Source organism: Lepus europaeus, chromosome 2 (genome assembly GCF_033115175.1).
Source record: "Lepus europaeus isolate LE1 chromosome 2, mLepTim1.pri, whole genome shotgun sequence".
Classification (NCBI taxonomy): Eukaryota; Metazoa; Chordata; class Mammalia; order Lagomorpha; family Leporidae; genus Lepus; species Lepus europaeus.
Genome location: NC_084828.1, coordinates 141,267,438 through 141,286,760, shown reverse-complemented (window position 1 = coordinate 141,286,760; position 19,323 = coordinate 141,267,438). Strand labels below are relative to the sequence as shown.

Here is a 19,323-nt window from a genome sequence, read left to right as displayed (position 1 = left end):
CATTGAGGGACAGGAGAGGACAGGATCACCAGGAAGGAAGTGCAAGGGGGGCAGGGCAGCCACACATGTGGACTCAGCCCAGGTACGACTGGCACAGAGACAGAATCAAAACCAGCACATGCTACACACCTTGTGAGTGCCAGCAACTTCACATATGTTTCCTCACGCAGGCCCCAGACTGCTCTTTATTTCCGTGTTGTTTTAAATGAGGAAATGAAGTCTGGAAAGGGAACATAGCTAGCCCAAGGCTGCACTGTGCTGTTTGTATTGGAACTGCAGTGTGAGAGAGCCCACAAACCCCAGCGTCTCTCAGAGGTGAGATCACACCTGAAATGTGCCAGATTCTCCCAAGCAGGCTACGCCGCTGCAGAAGCGACTGACTCCCAAATCTCAGCGAGTTAATACTGACGGCCTGTGTGTCTCTTACACTCAGCCAGGCAGGTGGGTGGGCTGTCTGCCTGCCAGGTCCCTGCGGTGGAGGAAGATCCAGGCTGGAGCATCCGCAGGGCCCTACCTGGCCTCAGCCCAGGGCACTGTGGGTCACTTCCTCCCACTTCTCATTGGCCAGATGTGATCACATGGCTCATCTTCACAAGGCAGCTGGGAAGTGTGGCTTCCACTATGCCCAGGAGGAAAGAGTTTGGTGTGATGACTCCCACAGAGCTCAATTGAAAAGACAAGAGACTAAAATAAAACAAAATGGAAGCAAACAGCAGTCCCTTTGGCGGGTGACAGGGGAAAATACTATGTGACAGGTAGGCTGGGGGGACTGCTCACTCATTCATCTTACAGGGATGTTCAGAACACGGGGGCTGGGTTCTCAGATTCCAGGGTAGGGGTCACTGGACTATGCCCATTGTGCTACCATTTCATGAGCACCACAGAAACAAGGCAGGGAAGTTCAGCAGAGACCTTAGTGAGAGACTTAAGGAGCAAGTAAAACACAAGGTGATCACAGGAGCAAGGACTGAGCTACTGGCTGGCTCAGGGCCACCTGGCGGGGGACTGGTGGTGTCCCGTGTCAGCAGCAGTGCCCATGAGACATCTGCCACCTGTGGGGTCCAGACACAGAGCAGGAGAACTGTATAAAAGCATTCAAGTCAGATCAAGGAAAGTTAATAGATTTTGCCTTGAACTCTGAAAAGATATAGTAAAAGAGATGCACGTTAAAACCACACTGTGGTGGCCTCTGTCACCGGTCAGGTTGGCAAAAGCCCGTGAGGGGGATGGCACACTCTATAGTTGAGGAAAGAGGCACTCTGGTCCCTGCCAGAGGAAGGTCCTCATATAATCCCGAGCAGTGGGGAGTTTGGCAACATGATGCACTGTTTGCAACTTCACTTGTGAGGATTTATCCTACATTTGCACATTTAGGAAATATTAGGTATATAAGACTGTTCACTGTGGCATTGTCAATAAAAGATACTGGAAACAACCCAAATGGCCGTCGGAAGAGATTGGTTTATTTTTCTAACGGAGTTGTAGTTTATCTATTCTATGGAATATTATAAGCCAGTAGGAAAAGTAAAAGGGAGCTTTACAGGTATTGATGTAGATATAGGTTCAAGATATAATCTAGTAAAATTGAGGGCTGGCATTTTGGCATAGCAGATAAAGCCACCACATGCAACACCAGCATCCCATATGGGTGCCGGTTTGAATCCTGCCTGCTCCGCCTCTGATCCAGCTCCCTGTTAATATGCCTAGAAAAGCAGTGGAAGACAGCCCAAGTGCCTGGGCCCTTGAACCCACATAGGAGACTCAGAAGAAGCTCCTGGCTCCTGGCTTCAGAAAGGCCCAGCTCCGGCCATTATGGCATTTTGGGGAATGAACCAGCGAATGGCAGATCTCTCTCCCTCTCTCTGTAACTCTGCCTCTCAAATAAATGTTTTAAAATGTAAAACACATTATATGGCAAGCTAGAAGAGAAAATGGAAATGGAATGTATAATCCCTGATTAGACTCATAAGAATGCTTCAGCAGAGTTGCCAGTGTAGGCTAAGTTATACTGGAGTAACAAATGACCTCCATCTCCGTAGCTTCAAAGACAAAATGTTATCACTCCTATTTCACATCCACTGAGGATTGACTGCACCTCTGACCCACACCACCCTCCCTGTGAGACTCAGGCTGATGGGCCAGTCCTTAGGAAAATTTCTCAGGTTTCATAGCAGAGAGAAAAGAACATGGAAAACTATGATCTGGATATTAAATATCCCTATGGGTGTGAACCAGATATTTCTGCTTAGCTTTCATTGGCCAAGCAAGACACATGCCCACCACTGAGTGTAAGAAGACAAAAATGTATAACCTTTAGGCAAGGGCACCATCACTCACGTGGTCCACTCTGTGGACAGTACCACAGGTGTGTATAAGCCTCCCACTGAGAGCAGAGCCTACTAATTATGAACAATGATGCAACTTGCCTCTAGGGAGATAGGATGGAGATGGATACTTGTCACTTTGCACATGGGTCTGGGTGACTGGTGATGTATTATCTACTCGCAAAAGTAACCAATGGCTAAGTCATGTAACTAAAACACATCTCATGTCTCCCCTTCCTGTGACATGAGCATTTGAGCCCTCCGGTATGTTCCTGATGTCTCGCTGATGGCAGTTTTTTTTTTTTTTTTTTTTGACAGGCAGAGTGGACAGTGAGAGAGAGAGACAGAGACAAAGGTCTTCCTTTTTGCCGTTGGTTCACCCTCCAATGGCCGCCGCGGCCAGCGCTCTGCGGCCGGCGCACCGCACTGATCCGATGGCAGGAGCAAGGTGCTTCTCCTGGTCTCCCATGGGGTGCAGGGTCCAAGCACTTGGGCCATCCTCCACTGCACTCCCTGGCCACAGCAGAGAGCTGGACTGGAAGAGGGGCAACCGGGACAGAATCCGGCGCCCCGACTGGGACTAGAACCCAGTGTGCCAGCGCCGCTAGGCGGAGGATTAGCCTAGTGAGCCACGGCGTCGGCCGACAGTTCTTAATAATTGTTGCTCATGGCTGGCACCGCGGCTCACTAGGCTAATCCTCCACCTATGGCGCCAGGTTCTAGTCCCGGGTTCTAGTCCCAGTTGGGGCACCGGATTCTGTCCCGGTTGCCCCTCTTCCAGTCCAGCTCTCTGCTGTGGCCCAGGAAGGCAGTGGAGGATGGCCCAAGTGCTTGGGCCCTGCACCTGCATGGGAGACCAGGAGAAGCACCTGGCTCCTGGCTTCAGATCGGTGCAGCGCGCAGGCTGAAATGCACCAGCCACAGCGGTCATTTGGGGGGTGAACCAACAGAAAAGGAAGACCTTTCTCTCTCTCTCTCTCTCTCTAACTCTGCCTGTCAAAAAATAATAATAATTGTTGCTCACAAGTGCCTCAGGATCAGTAACAGCAGTGCAAAGGCAGTTATTTGTGCTCTGTTAACGGAATAACTGCTGGAGGGCCATGCAGAGAAACGTTGGTCTGTATCTTGTTTGGACCCACAAGATTCAGTGGGCAGCATCACGGCCAAAGAGGCCTTCACCAAGTGTGGCACTCAGGGTGCAATGAGTAGGTGCAGATCCAGGGCAGCTGGCCAGTGTGTAAGCAGCAGGCAAGTCAAGCTCAAGTGTAGCATCAGGAAAGCAAGGCCAAGAATCAGACCTGGGAAAGAAAGAAAGTCATTCACTGAAAGATGAGCTAAGAAGCTAAGAAGATCTGCCCTGGGGCAGGAAGTCAGGTGCAGGATGAAGTGGGGAGAAGTTCAAGGCCAAAGACAAGAATGACAAAAGGAGCCAATGCCCAGGTTCTAGGCTGCTGCTGCTCAAGACCATGCAGTAGCACCGAGCGTGGACCACCCCTCACCAAGGCGGGGCTGCAAGAGCATCATGACTGTGTTTATAGAGTTCAGTCTTGCAACGCAGACTCTTATCGCTCCATTAAGCTCAGCAAGCAGGGTCCCACAGCCATAGCGTGGCGGGAATTGCTTGAAAGGTTGAAGCAAATATTGGTGCACATAACTGCTCACTTGCAGGTGTTCTAGAAATGCCTAGGTGGCCTTCTCATGGAGATGGAGGGCTGCCGGGGGACCGCTCCATCACTGACCATCCTCTCCCTGCTGTCCACTCTGTCTTCCAGTATCACTTCAACCCCTCGCAGTCCATCCTGGTGATGGAAGGCGATGACATCGGGAACATCAACCGTGCACTCCAGAAGGTTTCCTACATCAACTCCAGGCAGTTCCCCACGGCCGGGGTGCGGCGCCTTAGAGTCTCTTCCAAAGTCCAGTGAGTAGGCGCAAGGGGGCAGGACTCGGGGTGTTCCCTTGATTTGCCCTCTGCTTCTCTGCTGTGCCTAGGAAGATGCCTCAACAGATCTCAGTTCTCCCTTTGCGCTCCTCTCACCTGTTCTGCCAACTCTAATCCACCTCTCTATTGATTCTGTATCTGATTCTAGTGCCTTGAAGGACTGCTTCCTATAAATTCTCAGAGAACTCAGTTTTAAGTTCTTTGATTCCAGGACACGACACCTGTCCATAGTAGGCGCTTGATAAATATTCATTTCATTGAATTACATGAGCCCACCTAGCTTTGTAGAGTTCCTAAAACCTGAGTGTTCCAGAGAAAGAGCAGGCATGGTTCTTGTGCCAAGGGACCAGTTAAATTAATGGGAGGAGATTCTTTGTATAACTCTCTTACTGGGCTATCAAATCTACTCTCAGCTGTGCAGCTACCGAGGTGGGCAGCCGGGGAGGGGACCCCAGAGAGTCTCTCAGGCAGTGGCAGTGGACTAACGAGGTACTTGTCCCTGGGGAAGGACTCAGGGAGGAACAGGGTGGGGAAGATGCTGACTGCAGGTGGCCAGGGACAGAAGCCACGATTCAGCTGCCCAGAGGCAGTCACACTCCATGCTTCTACAGCCGTGGAAGAGGGGCCCTGGGAGTGTAGGACAGGCACCTCCACATCAGTGCCACCTTGGAGTAAGGGTGAGGGGCCAGACTGGTGCTGTGGCCAGGCCTCTGTAAAGAAGCAAGGAGGGGAGCTCTCTGGGGGGGTGGGGCAGAGGTGGGAGAAGCCTGGGAGCCATTGTCTCTGGAACAGCACAGCCTTCCCACCCCATGGAGGATGAAGGAGTGGCTCCACATGAGATCCACCTGCAGGGAACTTCCCCATAGCCACTCACATTCCTAGAGCCCTGGTCTTGGCCTTGGCCTAGATGACTGGTGGAGCATGCCAGTGTTGGACATGGCCTGCACAGGTCTAGTGAGAGACTCACAGCAGCCATGTACTGAGCCCACACCGTGTGTGGGCTTCTACTCTGTACGCCACCTGTATTTAATCTTTCCTACCACAAGGCAGTCACAGTCATGCCCATCGGCTGGACGAAGCAGCTGAGAGGCCAGGAGTCAACTGCCTTGGTTGCAGTCACCGGGCGTAGGAGCGGCAGAGCCAGCCCACGGGTCCTTGTGCCTCGAACTTCTCAGGCCTTGCTCTTACTGTCAGCCCACATCGGCCTCCTAGACTTGTGGCAGCATCTCAGGAAAGAGGAGGGCGATCTCCCCACACTGGGCCCCTGCACCTAGAACAGGCTCACTCGTGGGACACCCTTGCTGAAACCCGAAGCCTATGTTGGGCAGGGAGGGGTTTAGCCTTGGGCTGTCCTCCAGTACGAGGCTGAAACCAACCTGGCAGACAACACCTTGCTCACAGAAAACCAATGCACATAACAAGTGGATGCTGTCTAACGCTGCCATTGGCTACTTGGGTAAAGGATAATGAAAGGTTTGGCCGGCGCCACGGCTCACTAGGCTAATCCTCCACCTGTGGCGCCAGCACACCGGGTTCTAGTCTTGGTCGGGGCACCAGATTCTGTCCCGGTTGCTCCTCTTCCAGTCCAGCTCTCTGCTGTGGCCCAGGAGTGCAGTGGAGGATGGCCCAAGTGCTTGGGCCCTGCACCCACATGGGAGACCAGGGGAAGCACCTGGCTCCTGGCTTCGGATCAGCGCAGTGCACTGGCCACAGCGTGCCGGCCGCAGTGGCCATTGAGGGGTGAACCAAAGGAAAAAGGAAGACCTTTGTCTCTGTCTCTCTCTCACTGTCCACTCTGCCTGTCAAAAAAAAAAAAAAAAAAAAGAAAAGAAAAAAAAAAAAGGTTTAAGGCTTGCTTGTTGCTCGTTTAGGAAATTCCCATTTCTTCCAAGAGCCAATCTTTCTAGTCCGTAATAGCTCAGTTTTCGGTCTGAGCACCTGTTGAGGTCCTCAGAGACTCCTAGGCAGGCAGGTGGCAAGTTCTTGTCTGTGGCTGGTTCAGCCCATTGCTCCTCCAAGTCCTGATGGAAGCTGTCTCCCCAGGTGCTTTGGGGAAGACGTGTGCATCAGCATCCCCGACGTGGATGCCTACGTGATGGTCCTGCAGGCCATGGAGCCCCAGATCACCCTGCGGGGCACGGAACGCTTCTGGAGACCGGCCTCTCAGTTTGAAAGCGCCAGGGGAGTGATCCTCTTCCCCGACATCAAGATCGTGAGCACGTTCGCCAAGGCCGAGGCCCCCGGGGATGTGAAAACCACAGGTACAGGTGCATCCCACCTTGGGGGGAGGTGGACTTTACCCTTGTACAGCATTGAAAATCCAGCTCCCAGGAAACAGCATCGTTCACCATGCCAGGGTAAAATACCTGGAAACCACCCAGCTGAGCAACAGGAGAGAAATGAGTGTCAGCAAATCATGGCATACCCGTGGGAGAGACGTAAGGTTGGAGGGAAAACATTTGAGCTAAATGTTAAGTGAAATAAAAGTGAGATGCAGAATTCCATAGCCTCAGGTCAGGTCTTTGGCCTCAGGGTTAAGCAGCCGGCTTCCACATCTCACAGCAGGGTGCCCAGTTTGAGTCCTGGCTCCTCCGCTGATTCCAGCCTCCTGCTAATGTGCACCCTGAGAGGCTGCAGGGGATGGCTCGAGTGCTTGCGTCCCTGCCAGACACGTGGGAAACTCCAATTGAGTTCCTGGCTCCTAGCGTTGGCCTGGCCCAAGGCCAGACGTTGTGGGCTTTTGGGGAGTGAACCAGTGGATGGGAGCGCTCTGTCTCCCTCTCACATAAACTGTAAAAATTGCAGGTAGCTACACATAGCATAATGTCAACCATGCAGGAAGAAAAAGGCCAAGGAGGAAACACACCTGATGCTAACAGTGCAGTTTTCAGAGAAGCCTGAGGAGAGCCCATTTGCTTCTGCTTCCCTTCCCTTTTGGAACCCGCGGAAATGTTTTATGGGGGGCAGCTGTTATTCTGATCATCAGAAGGAAGCTAAAGACGCACAAAGAAGGAAATGGAGCTGCATCTTAATTGTGTGCAGTGAAAGCTGGGGCTCATCCGGCGGCGCTGCTCGAAGCGCTCGGGGATCTTCCAAGTTGTTATTTCTCAGTTTCATTCTTGGGAGGGCTGTTTGGTGAGAAAAATCATATGAAGTAGCTGCCAGAGGGAAGCAGTAGCACGGAGAGCTAGCGGCACTGGGGAGGGGCAGGAAGGGAACAGGGAGAGAGGGGAGCAGGAAGGAGGCAAGAAGAGAGCGAAGCCTTGCTTCTGTCACCCAAAGGGCCCCAGGTCTGTAAGGGGCATTCCCAGTGGAGAACTACCTTTTGCTGCCTTTTCTAAGAGAGCACTTTCAGCTCTCCCTGTCCCCCTCCCAAAGCTCCAGCTGCTGCTGCGCTGGTGTCAGTGGGCCCGAGTCCCTGGAATAACCCTAACCACCCAGTACCTTTGTGGGCAGGGTGCTTGGCTGGCCACCCTCTGGGCTCATAAAAACAGATCGTGTTCCACCAGCTGGCCAAGTTACTCACCGAGGGCATTAGGTCATGTGATTGTCTCCCCCCCCGCCCCCCCGCCCTGCCCCGTCCTCAGACAACACAGGGGAGGGGCCCTGACCGCAGTGGCTACAGGCAGTGCCCGAGAGCGTTGATGAGCTTCCTCTGACCCCAGCACACAAACGATGCCAGGGACAGCAAGAGTCTGGGCCCACGTTCCACCTTGTGTTTACGAGAGGGGCACGCAGGGCACACGGCCAAATGCCTGGGAGCTATGACTGGTACCTGCATGTTCTCACCCTTACTGCTGTTCCACTAAGTGTCATCACAGGTGTTTAAACAAGCAGGCTAATTGCATTTGCCACCAGGTCTCCATGACTGGATACAGCAGCATCATCTGCCCCCATTTACCTGCTCTTTTTGTTGTCTCAGTCCCAAAAGCAAGAGACTGCCCCCCCACCCCCCACACACACACACGTACACCCCTCTCACACACACCTTTGCTCAGCCCTCTGCCTCGTTCCCGCCATCCCCACTCTCTTTGCCCACTGCCTTCAAGGCCGCCTCCAGCAGGCCTCCCCTGGATTACATTTGCACAGTGCCTGGCACATGGCATGCACTCTATAAATATCATCACCTTTATTTTAAGATAGAGATTGTAACTTAGGACAGCCAAGCTGTCCTGTATTAAATACTCAGGCATTCCCTTGGGAACTTTGGAGTCATAAAATAGGGCAAAGACTACTAGACTGACCAACTTGCTAATTAATTAATCCATTATTATTATATTGTGTTGACTTGTGTTAATTAATGATCCAACTCCATTGCATTCCACGGCAGCCCCTGTGTTAGACACTAAGATTTCCTTCAGGAGCTTCTGCCCTTGAGAACCTCAGAGTCTGCTGGGGAAGACAAAGACAGACACGGAGACCATGGGCAGAACACTGTAACAGCCCCCAGACGAGAGCCATTGCGTACTGGGCAGCTGCTCTGTGCCAGGCACTGTCCCCATTCCTCTCATTCCTTGCCCTCTTCACAGACAAGGGAACTGAGCACCTGACACCCTCCCAGTGGCAAAGTTAGTATTCAAATTCACACCTTTTAATGTCTGTATTTCTGCTTTTCCCACTAACTCATGCCACCCAACCTCAGGGCTGCCTGGACATCTGAGCAGTGGACATGGTATTGGATTACACAGCTCTTCTCACAACCCAGCCTTCCCCTGCTTGTTGAAACACCTGTGATGATACTTACTGGGACAAACAGAGGAGTAAGAGCACTGAGTGAGGTCTGATATGAGCTGTTAGCTCATACCTGTGCTTCCCACGTGTCTGTCTTCCCACAGCCCCCAAATCAGCAGTCTTAGATGAAATGCTTCACAACTTGGACTTCTGTGACATTCTGGTGCTTGGAGGGGATTTGGATCCAAGACAGGAGTGTTTGGAGCTCAACCACAGTGAACTCCACCAGCGACACCTGGATGCCACTAATTCTACTGCAGGCTACTCCATCTATGGTAAGGCCATCCTCAGCTCCCCTCAGGCCCGTGGTGTCTTCTCAAAATCGCCTTGTCCAGGGAGGGATGAGTGTGACAGCCTCTAGGGAGATGAACTGTGAAGCCCCAGGGGTCAAGTGGAGACCCTTGACCTCAGAGCATGGATTCCCTGAGCTTCCTCTGGGAGTTACTCCAGCATCTTAGGGACCTGCCTCACATCAGGGACCTAGAGGAATCTTCTGTAGAAGCGAGTTAGATGCCTTCTCTTATATGGTTGGACCTCAGCAAATTGTTACAGCCACATGTGGCAAATTGAGGCCAACATTGCAGTCCGAGCCCACTGCATATGGAAAACCCACAGATGGGTTAATAGACTCCTTCGATTTCTACTTCTGCCCACAGTCCACCTTGAGTTCTCACCCTTGATGACTGCAGGACACCCACAAGCCCCAGCCTGTCTCCCCTGTCTCCCTTCTGCCCCCTGATGACACGGTGGTCTCTTGGCACAGGTGTGGGATCCATGAGCCGCTATGAGCAGGTCTTGCGACACATCCGCTACCGCAACTGGCACCCAGCTTCTCTTGATGCAAGGCGGTTCCGGGTCAAGTGCTCAGAACTCAACGGGCGCTACACCAGCAATGAGTTCAACTTGGAGGTGAGCAGACCCTGCCACTGCCAGGGAAGTCTCGGCTCACCCATTCATCCCTTCATTAATTCAGGAGCATGGCTGCCCCTGGCCCGCCTGCCACTCCTGGTCAACAGCAGCTTCTTATTCTTTCCAGGTCAGTGTGCTCCGCGAAGTCAGGCTCTCGGACAAGGAGCATGTGAACCACCTGATTGTGCAGCCTCCCTTCCTCCAGTCTGTCCATCATCCCGAGACCCGGAGCAGTATCCAGCGTAGCTCAGGTAGGGCACCCCAGGAGGTCATTGTCACTCCAGACCTCCTGCTGAACTGACACTTCTGTTCCAGCAGCCATAGGTACCCAGAACTGAAGAAGAGTGAGAAGATGGGGGCCCTGCCTTTGGGGCACTCACAGATTGAATGGGAAGCCAATCCAACAAACAGGAAGTCACACACAGTACATAAGAGCAGAGATCGGTAAAAAGGGCTCCAGAAAACTTTGGCTTGTTGTCTCTGGACTCAGAGTCACATCTTATATGAAGCTTTCTGTGAACCCCTTACATTCACTCACACACACGTGTGTACTGCATTGCAAAGCCCTCTGCCCATACTGCCATACTGAGTTCCCATCTGGTGGGCACTTGTGTCCATTCCTGGTAACCTCCATGGTGCCTACCTCTTAGTGGGAGCGCCCTTGGGATTTGCATGCAAAGGCCAAGGGCAGAGTAGAACTTGAATCAAATCCCTACTCTGTGCTGCTGTGGAAACTCACGGAGATGATTTCTTTGACTCCCTACAGTTATCCATAGGGTAGGAATGATTGAGTTCACACTACACACGCCTGATGCAAGGGAAGCCCAGCAGGGCCAGGTGCTGCCCAGAGCTCCACAGCTGCCCAGAGCCGATTTTATGCCTGCCCCTCCACAGAATGAGCTAGATCTCTGTCCACCTTGTCACGTGGGCTCCTTCTTCCCTCCAGTGGTCCCAAGCATTGCCACGGTGGTCATCATCATCTCCGTGTGCATGCTCGTGTTTGTCGTGGCCATGGGCGTGTACAGGATCAGGATCGCCCACCAGCACTTCATCCAGGAGACTGAGGCTGCCAAGGAGGCTGAGATGGATTGGGATGACTCTGCACTGACGATCACGGTCAACCCCATGGAGGTGAGCCTCATGTGGGGCTGGGAGCTCTGGGGGGGCTTCTCCTCCCACCACCACCTCACTCCTCCCTGGGCCTAAACCTTGGAGCAAGGGGCCTCCTAGTCCATTCGGTCTAGTCCCACTGATTCTACCACCATGGAGCTCCTCCAGCTCTCTCAGTCTGCACAGACTGTATTTTCCCACCAATTGCATCTTCTGGTTTTACATGTGGGGATTGTTCTCACCCCACAGAGAGAAACAGAAGTCTCTTAAAGCAAGCAGCCATGTGGTATCCATCCCTTGCATCCTCCTAGTTTTAAGCTCAGAGCTAACGCTGAGGGACTCAGGACTGGGTCTTGGTGAGCCAACATTGCAAATCAGATGGCTTTACTCCATGCTGCCCGCAGAGCTCACGTCAAGGCTCACAGTAGGTGAGAAGAAAAATGCAGCAGTAGCACTCGCCATTTACTGAGTCCCCATGATGAGGTGGTGCCCCCAGAGCACTCTGAACACGGTGCTGTCTGCCCACCACCCACCTACTCTTCCAACAGCCTGTGAAATAAAGTCTTCATCAGTGGGGACCAGCTGAGAGAAAAGGAAAGGGCTCAAGTGTACCCAACCATTATGCAGAGTCAAGATCTTCTGGCCACTAAAGCTCTGATCTTTCCAGTTAGCCAAGGGCCCCCAGTATGCATTGTGAATGTCAATGGTCCCTGCTCAGACATGTGGCTATAACAAGAAGCTACCTACGTCAAGCCCTCTGCCCATGCGGTGCAGGGTGATGGGAGATGCAGACTTAAGAAAGCAGGGGAAGAACAGGAAGAATCCCTGGCAGATAACAAAGATGATTATCTCAACCTGGTCCCACTTTCTCCCTCCTCCCCTGGTCCCACGGTCCAATCTTAAGTTGGCCTGCTGACGTGCTGCAGTCCTGTGAGCACTGCTGGTGCAGTGGTGAGCTCGCTACTGTCGGAACTCCAGCTCTTCCACCCTCAAGGAGCTGAGCCTCTAGCATGGGAAACAAGAATACTTGGCCTGGAGCAGCAAGAGTGCACCTCACAAGGGCTCGCCTGCTGATGTCAGCCCTCAGTGGAGCCCAAATCAGGAGAGCCTTGGGCTACAGGGTGCAGGGAGGCTTCCCAGTAGGAGGGTGGCCCAAAAAGAGACCCTGCAGAATGGGTAGGATCTGGGGGAGGCAAAGGTAGAAGAGGAGGCAGTCTATAGACAGGAGAGGCAGCCAAGCAAAGGTTTTTTGCTGGACTCACCAAAGAGCTGGAGGCAGGGAGAGAGGGTAGAGCCCAGATGGAGGACACAGGTCGGAGGGCGAGGCGCAGGTGAGGAGTGAGGACCATGAAGTCTGTCCTTCCCAAAGGGATACTGTTGAGGGACAGCACACCCGGGTCTCCGCTTTGACACTAGAGGTTCACCCGGAAAGGGGGTACAAGATTCAAAGCCGCCACGTCACCAAGAAGCTGTGTGGTAAGGTTTAGAAAGTGCACAGGTGGGCGCCTGCAATGCCCGTGGCCGGAAAGCCTCCGGGATGGATGGGATTGGCTTTCGCGTCTGTCCCGTCGTTCACCGGGACTCCCCTTGGAGGTCCTGCCATGAGTCCTTGGTCCCTAACGCTCCGACCTCTCTCTCCTCAGAGGCCCTCCCCTCCAGAAAGCCAGGCCCCAGGGGTTTAGCATGAAAAGAACTCCAAGGGGTCCTACATGTTTCCTACATGCAGGGAGAAACGTAAGCTCCAAAGCGCCCTCTGCCGCTGCCCTGATGCATATCCCCCTTCTCTCCCTGGCGTCCAGAAACATGAAGACCCAGGGCGTGGGGAAGAGGAGACCGAGGGAGAGGAGGAGGAGGAGGCGGAGGAAGACGGGAGCTCCAGCAGCAGCGACTCCGATGACAGTGAAGAGGAGGAGGAGGAGGAAGGGATGGGCAGAGGCAGACACGGGCAGAGTGGAGCCAGGCAGGGCCAGCTGGAGTGGGACGACTCCACCCTGTCCTACTAGCCAGCGCCCGAGGGCAGCCGCCCAGCCCGCGCCTCCCTTTTGTAAACCCCGACCCGATGTTTGCCCGAGCCTATCACCCCTGGCCTCTGATGTCTGTGACAGGTCTGGGGAGCCTTCTCTGGCTTCCTGGAGCCTGCCCTGTATGCCTTGGGCACTCCCTGTGTCCCAGCCATGAGGCAGTTCCAGTGTCCTCAGAGGGGACTGCAGCATGGACTTTGTCCTGCGGTCTCCACGTCCCCGGCGTCCTGCAAGCCAGTCTGCCGAGCTCTGCCTTTGCTCTTTCTGCTGGGGAGAGGGGCCACCTTGATGTCACTCATCTCCCCCAGCTCGGGGTTCCCAAGCTCTCTGGGTTCTAAGTCACTGTGCGTGCACCTGCACTGTCTCCCTCACAGACCAGCAGGTCCTCCTTACGCGGTCTCTCCACGTTGCTTTATACCTGGAGGGGGGTTCAACTTCACACACTGAGGTCTTAACACTTGGAAGGAAAGTCCCTGTGGAGGCGGAATGAAGATTCCAGGGAAATGTACACATGCCCCAGCTTGGAGAGGCTTGTCCCTTGCTATTCTCTGAGGCCACAGAAGCTGATAGGAAAAGTCCCAAACTAAGTATGGGTCATTGGTAGGGCCTCATCCTCAGCCAAAGTCGCCTGTCTGCCTGGGCAGTGGGCACTGAGTCCTGCGCGGCTGCCCTGCCAAGGGCCTTCCCCTATGAAACCATAGGGCCCAAGGAGTAGGCCACACAGGCGCCATCCTGAGACAGCAGGGAAGCAGGGAGAAGGGCTGAACAGGTGACTGCTGGGTTCCAGGGAGGCTGCAGACCTGAGATGTGGTTAAGGTGGCTGGGGTCCTCCAGGACAGAGGGGTCCCAAGAGTGGCGAGGGTTTCACCACTGGGCCTCTCGGTCCCTCACCTCCGGCTTCTCTGTCTGCATCCCTCCAGGCTGTACTAGAACAAGCATGAACTCCACCAAGTGCAAAACGAAAGCCTGGAACTCTTAACTGCTGGGCGCGGGGAGTACATTTACAAAAACAGCGGCTTCTTCTCATAACAGGAGGAACGCTTTGGGTAGAGGGCAGATATGTCTGAAAACCTAATTTCTTCCTTCCTTTCTTCTTCCTTTAATAAGGAGATCTTTCCCACCTGCACCCGAATGCGGACACCTCCTGGGGAGAGTTGTTGCTATAGTAACTGCTCCGTGGTCCGTTGTGGCTCCAGAGTAATAGGCGAGAACAAAGGCCATTGTGAGAGTTCATGAGGCTCTGAGAACATGTTTGTCTGCAGTGTCGCGGCTCTCCTTTGTTCTCAGCATGGCTCCGACTCCATCTTCTGGCCCATCCCGTGTTGGTTTAGCACAGGCACAGAGCTGGACCGCAGTTGAGGGGTGTCTGTGTTCATTAGGTTTACAATGTGCTCAGTCTGCTCCCTGCTCCACCAACACAGAGCCACTGCTCTCCTCTGCTCTGAGCCCCTTCCAGGCAGCACCCACAGCTGGCCCTGGCAACCTTCTCATTCGGGAGAACCACCCACGCGGCTTTCTCCATCTCCTAAATCCTTTCTTGCATCTGTTCCCGCCTTTGAAGCTCACGATAATCCTGCGGAGTCGTTGGGAGTTACGCTGTTAGATACACTTCCACGATGAGGACGCCAAGGGTCAGCGATTCGGTGTCTTGCTCAGATTCATTCAAAGCCACAGACAGCTGGGAATCCCACCTCCCTCTCCTGATTCCAGTCGTGTTCATATTTATGCACCTAGCAAGCACTGCTGGGTAACCTACTATGTGCGAGGCACTCTACCAGCAGCTGAGTAAGACAGCTGCTCCCCAAGGAGGGACAGAGGCATGGGACTCCTAGAAGAGACAGGTGGAGGGTGGGGGAGGGGAAGGGAGAGCGAGCAGAGGTCACGTTCACAAGCCCAGCCCGAGCCTCAAGTTTCCCTTCTTGGGGATAAGATGGGCAGCAGCCAGGGGTTTGTATTCATGGAGTGGAAACAGACACTTCTGTGAATTATCCCAGCCAAAGTCTCCTCCTCCTATCAGGCTGTGTGTGCCCATCTACAGGGAGAAAACCTGCAGGCCTGGTTAGTCCTCACATCCCATTATTTCAATAAAAAGATTCTTCAGTCTGGCATTTAAGAGCTGCTGAATTGTCCCAAAATTACGGCAGCAAAAGGAACACTTTATACGGTTAGGGCAATTCTTTTTGAATTAGATTTGATGGGAAATATTTGACTCTAGTATTTATGAGAGCACCTTTCTCTCCTCTCGGTCTCTGCCATTTGCAGGGATGGGGAAGGTGCCCCTCTGGCTGTTTTTTGTGGCTGCGTTACCTGTTCATGGCTGAGAGAACCGTTGGGCATATTGTGAACACTTTAGATGACTTTGGCCTTGGGTTAAGGAGGAAGCAGGTGAAAGTGGCGCTTGGTTCAGGGGCACAGCAAAGGCGCTGGAGGAAGCATTTTGGTGACAACAAATCAGACCTCTGTTCACCAAGCCTGACTGCGTGCCAGCCCCAGGGATGAGGCATCTGAACGCTGCTGCTGGGTCAGCAGGCAGTGATCACATCCCCAACACCCTACTCATCAGCATGGTGTTAGAACCCAATGGAAGCGGTTATACAAAAGTAGCAGAAACTTGAGGCAGCATCCGGGTGAGTGGTGGGTAAGAGTTTGCCCTCCATCCGATATCCCCACTCTGTATGAAGGATATCATTCGTAAGCCCAGCTTTTTCCAGCCCATGTGCTGGCATTCGGGAACCAAGTGCCCAGAAGGCCTGGACACCCCAGGAACACTCCCCCCACAGCAGCAGCCGGGCAGGTGCAGGCTGGGAACCCAGAAGGAGTGGCTGCATGGGCTGGACACAGGCTAGTCTGTTGCTTGTCTTGCCAAGTGGGTGGTCAGAGCCTACTTTTCGGAGCTCAGAAATAGGCTGACCCCTCCTGGGTGACTCTGGTGACAAGGGAAGAGGACGCTGAAGAGGCTGAGTTGTAAAAGGCCCATCCGGGATGAGTTGCCGCAGGGGAGTAAATCGATCGCCCAGGTGGTGGCCGATTTTCACACTAAACGTGATTCCTAATGGACATAACCAGATGCTCTCAGTCTGAGACCCACATTCATCTGGATTCCAACAGCAGGATTCAGTTGGACTTCTTTTCATTGCCCCATCTTAAACTTGTCCGGCCATCCTATCCAGCAGGGTTTAGACTCCAGGAAGAGGGGTCCTGGTGGGGAGGCCGTGCCCTCCCTCCCTGAGTGCCGGAGGTCAGCCGGCTCTGTCTGTACAGAGCCAGGGAGTGAGCGTCTGGGGCTCTGTGGACCCCAGGGTCCCTGTTGCAAGGACTCCATGTAGCCTGCCACTGTGGCGTGGAAGCTGCCACAGGCATGACAGACACAAATACGTGTTCCAAATACTTTGGACATTTGTGGACACTGACAGGGCAGGGAACCCAAATCCATGCCATTTGCACATCACAAATAATTTTTATTCTTTGGACTTTCATTTTCAAGCCCTCAAAGACGTTAAAACATTTCTCAGCCCACAGGATGGAGGCAAATGAGCAGATCTGACCCCAAGGCCACAGCTTGCCACCCGCTATTGTGCAAACAGCCTGGCCAGCCCTCCCATCGACCACCGAGAGTCTGCTTCCAAAGCGAACCTCGGGAAAACCCCATAGTCCTTCATGAAGCGCTTTTAAAAGACCATGCTCCTGGGGGAAAACAAAAGTAAAGGAAACACCAAGCCCTTGCGGCTTCTTGAATTGACAAGCTCAAACGATCATTCCCCAGAGCTGCAGGCCTTGGATCCAGGAACCCGAGTGATCCCTGGGCGCTAACTCCACTGAGGCCGGTGCAGCCTCCCCGGGCTCGGGGCCTGCCGGTGCAGCTCAGCCCATGGTGCATTCTGAGCACAAGTGTTCATTAGCTCGGGCTGATTTTCAATTCAGCCCTGCTTGTGCCGTTGCTCTAAAAATGATCCTAAAGACTTGTGACTGTGTGAATCGATAGCAACATAATCAGTGGAAACCCAATGCAGCACACTTCAAAATTAGCAGTCTGCTCGGCACGGGGAAGAAAAAAGAGGGCTTTTTCTTAACCGTGCCCTCGTTGAAATTAACCAAATAGGCTTCACAAAAAGAAAAAAAAAAAGTGGGGGAGTCTGATTCTCTCAAAGAATTTGCTGGTAAAAATAGCTGATATTCAGGCCGCTGGGGGGTCGCTCAGCCTCCTGTAGTGTAGTCTGGCAGGCTGTGGCTGCGCATGGTCCTGCCTGCATTAGACATTCATCGAGGCTGACAAGCCAAAGCCCTGGGCACAATTTAATTTTCATGTAGCCACTTTCTGTTGTCCTGCTGCAGGCAAAGGAAATGAGCAATGCAAGTTTGAAAGTCCACTCCAGCACCCTCATTTCCCCGTCTTCCCTCGCCGTGCTTTCCGAATTCATTCTGTACCTGCTCTACCCATCTTGGCTCCAGGTCTCCTGGGGCACCAGCTGGGGGCTGTGGATTAGGAGCCACACTTCGGTTAGTGACAGGGAGACAACGAGGCAGCCAATTCTGGCACCAGCGTCCCAGGGAGCAGCCGGACAGGCAGGCCCCATGTGCGGTCAGGGAACAGATGGGAGGCCGGGTGTGCGGCCTCGCTCGGTGGGATTTGGTGAGTCCTCACGGAGTCCCCACGTTGGCTGGTCCTGTGCCAGGGGGCTTAGGCCGGCTGGCAAGCTGCTCCCTGCACAGGCAGTGCTGGTGCTGTTGGAGCAGTCAGCATCCTTGGGTAGACATTTGGGATCAGGGACGGCACAGCCACCCCTTTGGTGATGATCCACCTGAAGTCAGATGGCCGGTGTGATTCTGGGGGCCCTGAGGTGTTCTGGGGGGACCTCCAGGACAGTAGGCAGCACTTTCCTAGATGTCCCTTAATTCTCCCTGAGCCGGACTCCAGCCCACTTTGGTAGGAAAGCTCTTAGTAACAAGACAGCTGTGACATAGGGGAGACTCCCCACCAGAGGAAGCCTCACAGCACAAATGACAGGTGCACCCTGAAAGTCAGGAAGGGCCCACAGAGCCAAGGCCCAAAGGCATGACCAGCGCAAGAGCTGCAGAGGCCGCTCTGCCGGGGACACGCCCCTGCCCGGGAGCAGCGCTTCCCAGCATGTGGGCTCTGCACCAGCAGCAGCAGCAACGTCCTCTGGGAACTGGGAGAAAAGCAGGTGCACAGGCCCCACCCCAGACCCATGGAATCAGGAACTCTGGGGCTGGTTCCAGCCAGCTGTGCTGTAACAGGAGCTGCAATTCTGATGCCCGCTTGGCTTAAAGAACCACTGAGGTAAAGGGTGGGGAGAGCGCCACAGGCAGACCCGCAGGGGAGTTGATATTCGCAAACAAGGTGAAACAGTTAAGTTCTAGTGCAGTGGTACCAGGGGGCCATGGCAGAAACCCCCCCCCCCCACCAAGCTCCGGTTCCCACCCCCTGAAGCAGCTGTCTCACGAGACCACCCCTGCCTGTCTACCTCCTTCTACCCCAGAGGCAGACTCAGCCCAGGACAGGTTCTTGTGAGCCCTCCCCCCCCCACCACCATTTGCCAGATTCCTGTCCCCAAAGCAGTGATGCCCCTGCCCCTGGCCCACCAGGAGAATGGCTTTCCACACAGCCTGTGAGCCAGTGGAGCATCCAGGGCTTGGCGGAGAGAGTGGCCCTGGTGGTCCCAGGACACTACGTGGTCACTGCAATACTGCCCCATTTGTAGTGGGCCTTGGGCACAAGGTGCCCCAACTCAGACACTTCTTGGCATGGGGACTGGATTGGATTGCTTTCCCTGGAAGGGCGGTACCTTGTACTGGGTGCTATTAAAACAAACAAAAGCAGACCTGCAGCCTCAGCCACAGTCCGCATCTGTAGGGTTAAGGCTCACACCTCACAGGCCCAGCTCCAGGAATGCTCCTCCCCCCGTCCCACCAGGTGCCAGGGGCTGGCTCCTGCTTGAACTCTGTGACAGCCCACAAACCTTTAGGAGGAACTCACCAGTGCTTTCTCATGCTAAGGAGCAGGAAGGAGCAGTACCTCCGCACCCCCAAGGTGCACGACCTCAGAGGCAAGATCCCATAGTCCTGCTTCCCAAGTACCTGCTGGGTTCCAGCCAGGCCATGGACACCATGGTTGTGTGATGCAAGCTTCCCCCAACCCTATAGGCCACCTTCCCAAGGCAAATAATAATAATAATAATAATAACTTAGCACAACACCCTGGGTGCCTAGCACAACACCTGGCCCACAGTATATGCTCAGCAATGTCATCCTAGAGTCCATTTAACCT

General features: G+C 53.8%; 1 protein-coding gene across 1 annotated transcript in view; it reads left to right on the top strand.

The window, feature by feature from the left end:
* The window catches only part of CLSTN2 (calsyntenin 2), a 352,520-nt gene extending 339,501 nt beyond the window's left edge, over window positions 1-13,019 (top strand). Inside the window, exons 11-17 of the mRNA XM_062182012.1 lie at window positions 4,097-4,245; window positions 6,310-6,527; window positions 9,102-9,272; window positions 9,761-9,906; window positions 10,034-10,157; window positions 10,853-11,037; window positions 12,816-13,019. Coding sequence (XP_062037996.1) covers window positions 4,097-4,245; window positions 6,310-6,527; window positions 9,102-9,272; window positions 9,761-9,906; window positions 10,034-10,157; window positions 10,853-11,037; window positions 12,816-13,019 — 1,197 coding nt within the window. The remainder of the gene's footprint in view (window positions 1-4,096; window positions 4,246-6,309; window positions 6,528-9,101; window positions 9,273-9,760; window positions 9,907-10,033; window positions 10,158-10,852; window positions 11,038-12,815) is intronic.
* Window positions 13,020-19,323: the final 6,304 nt, after the last annotated feature.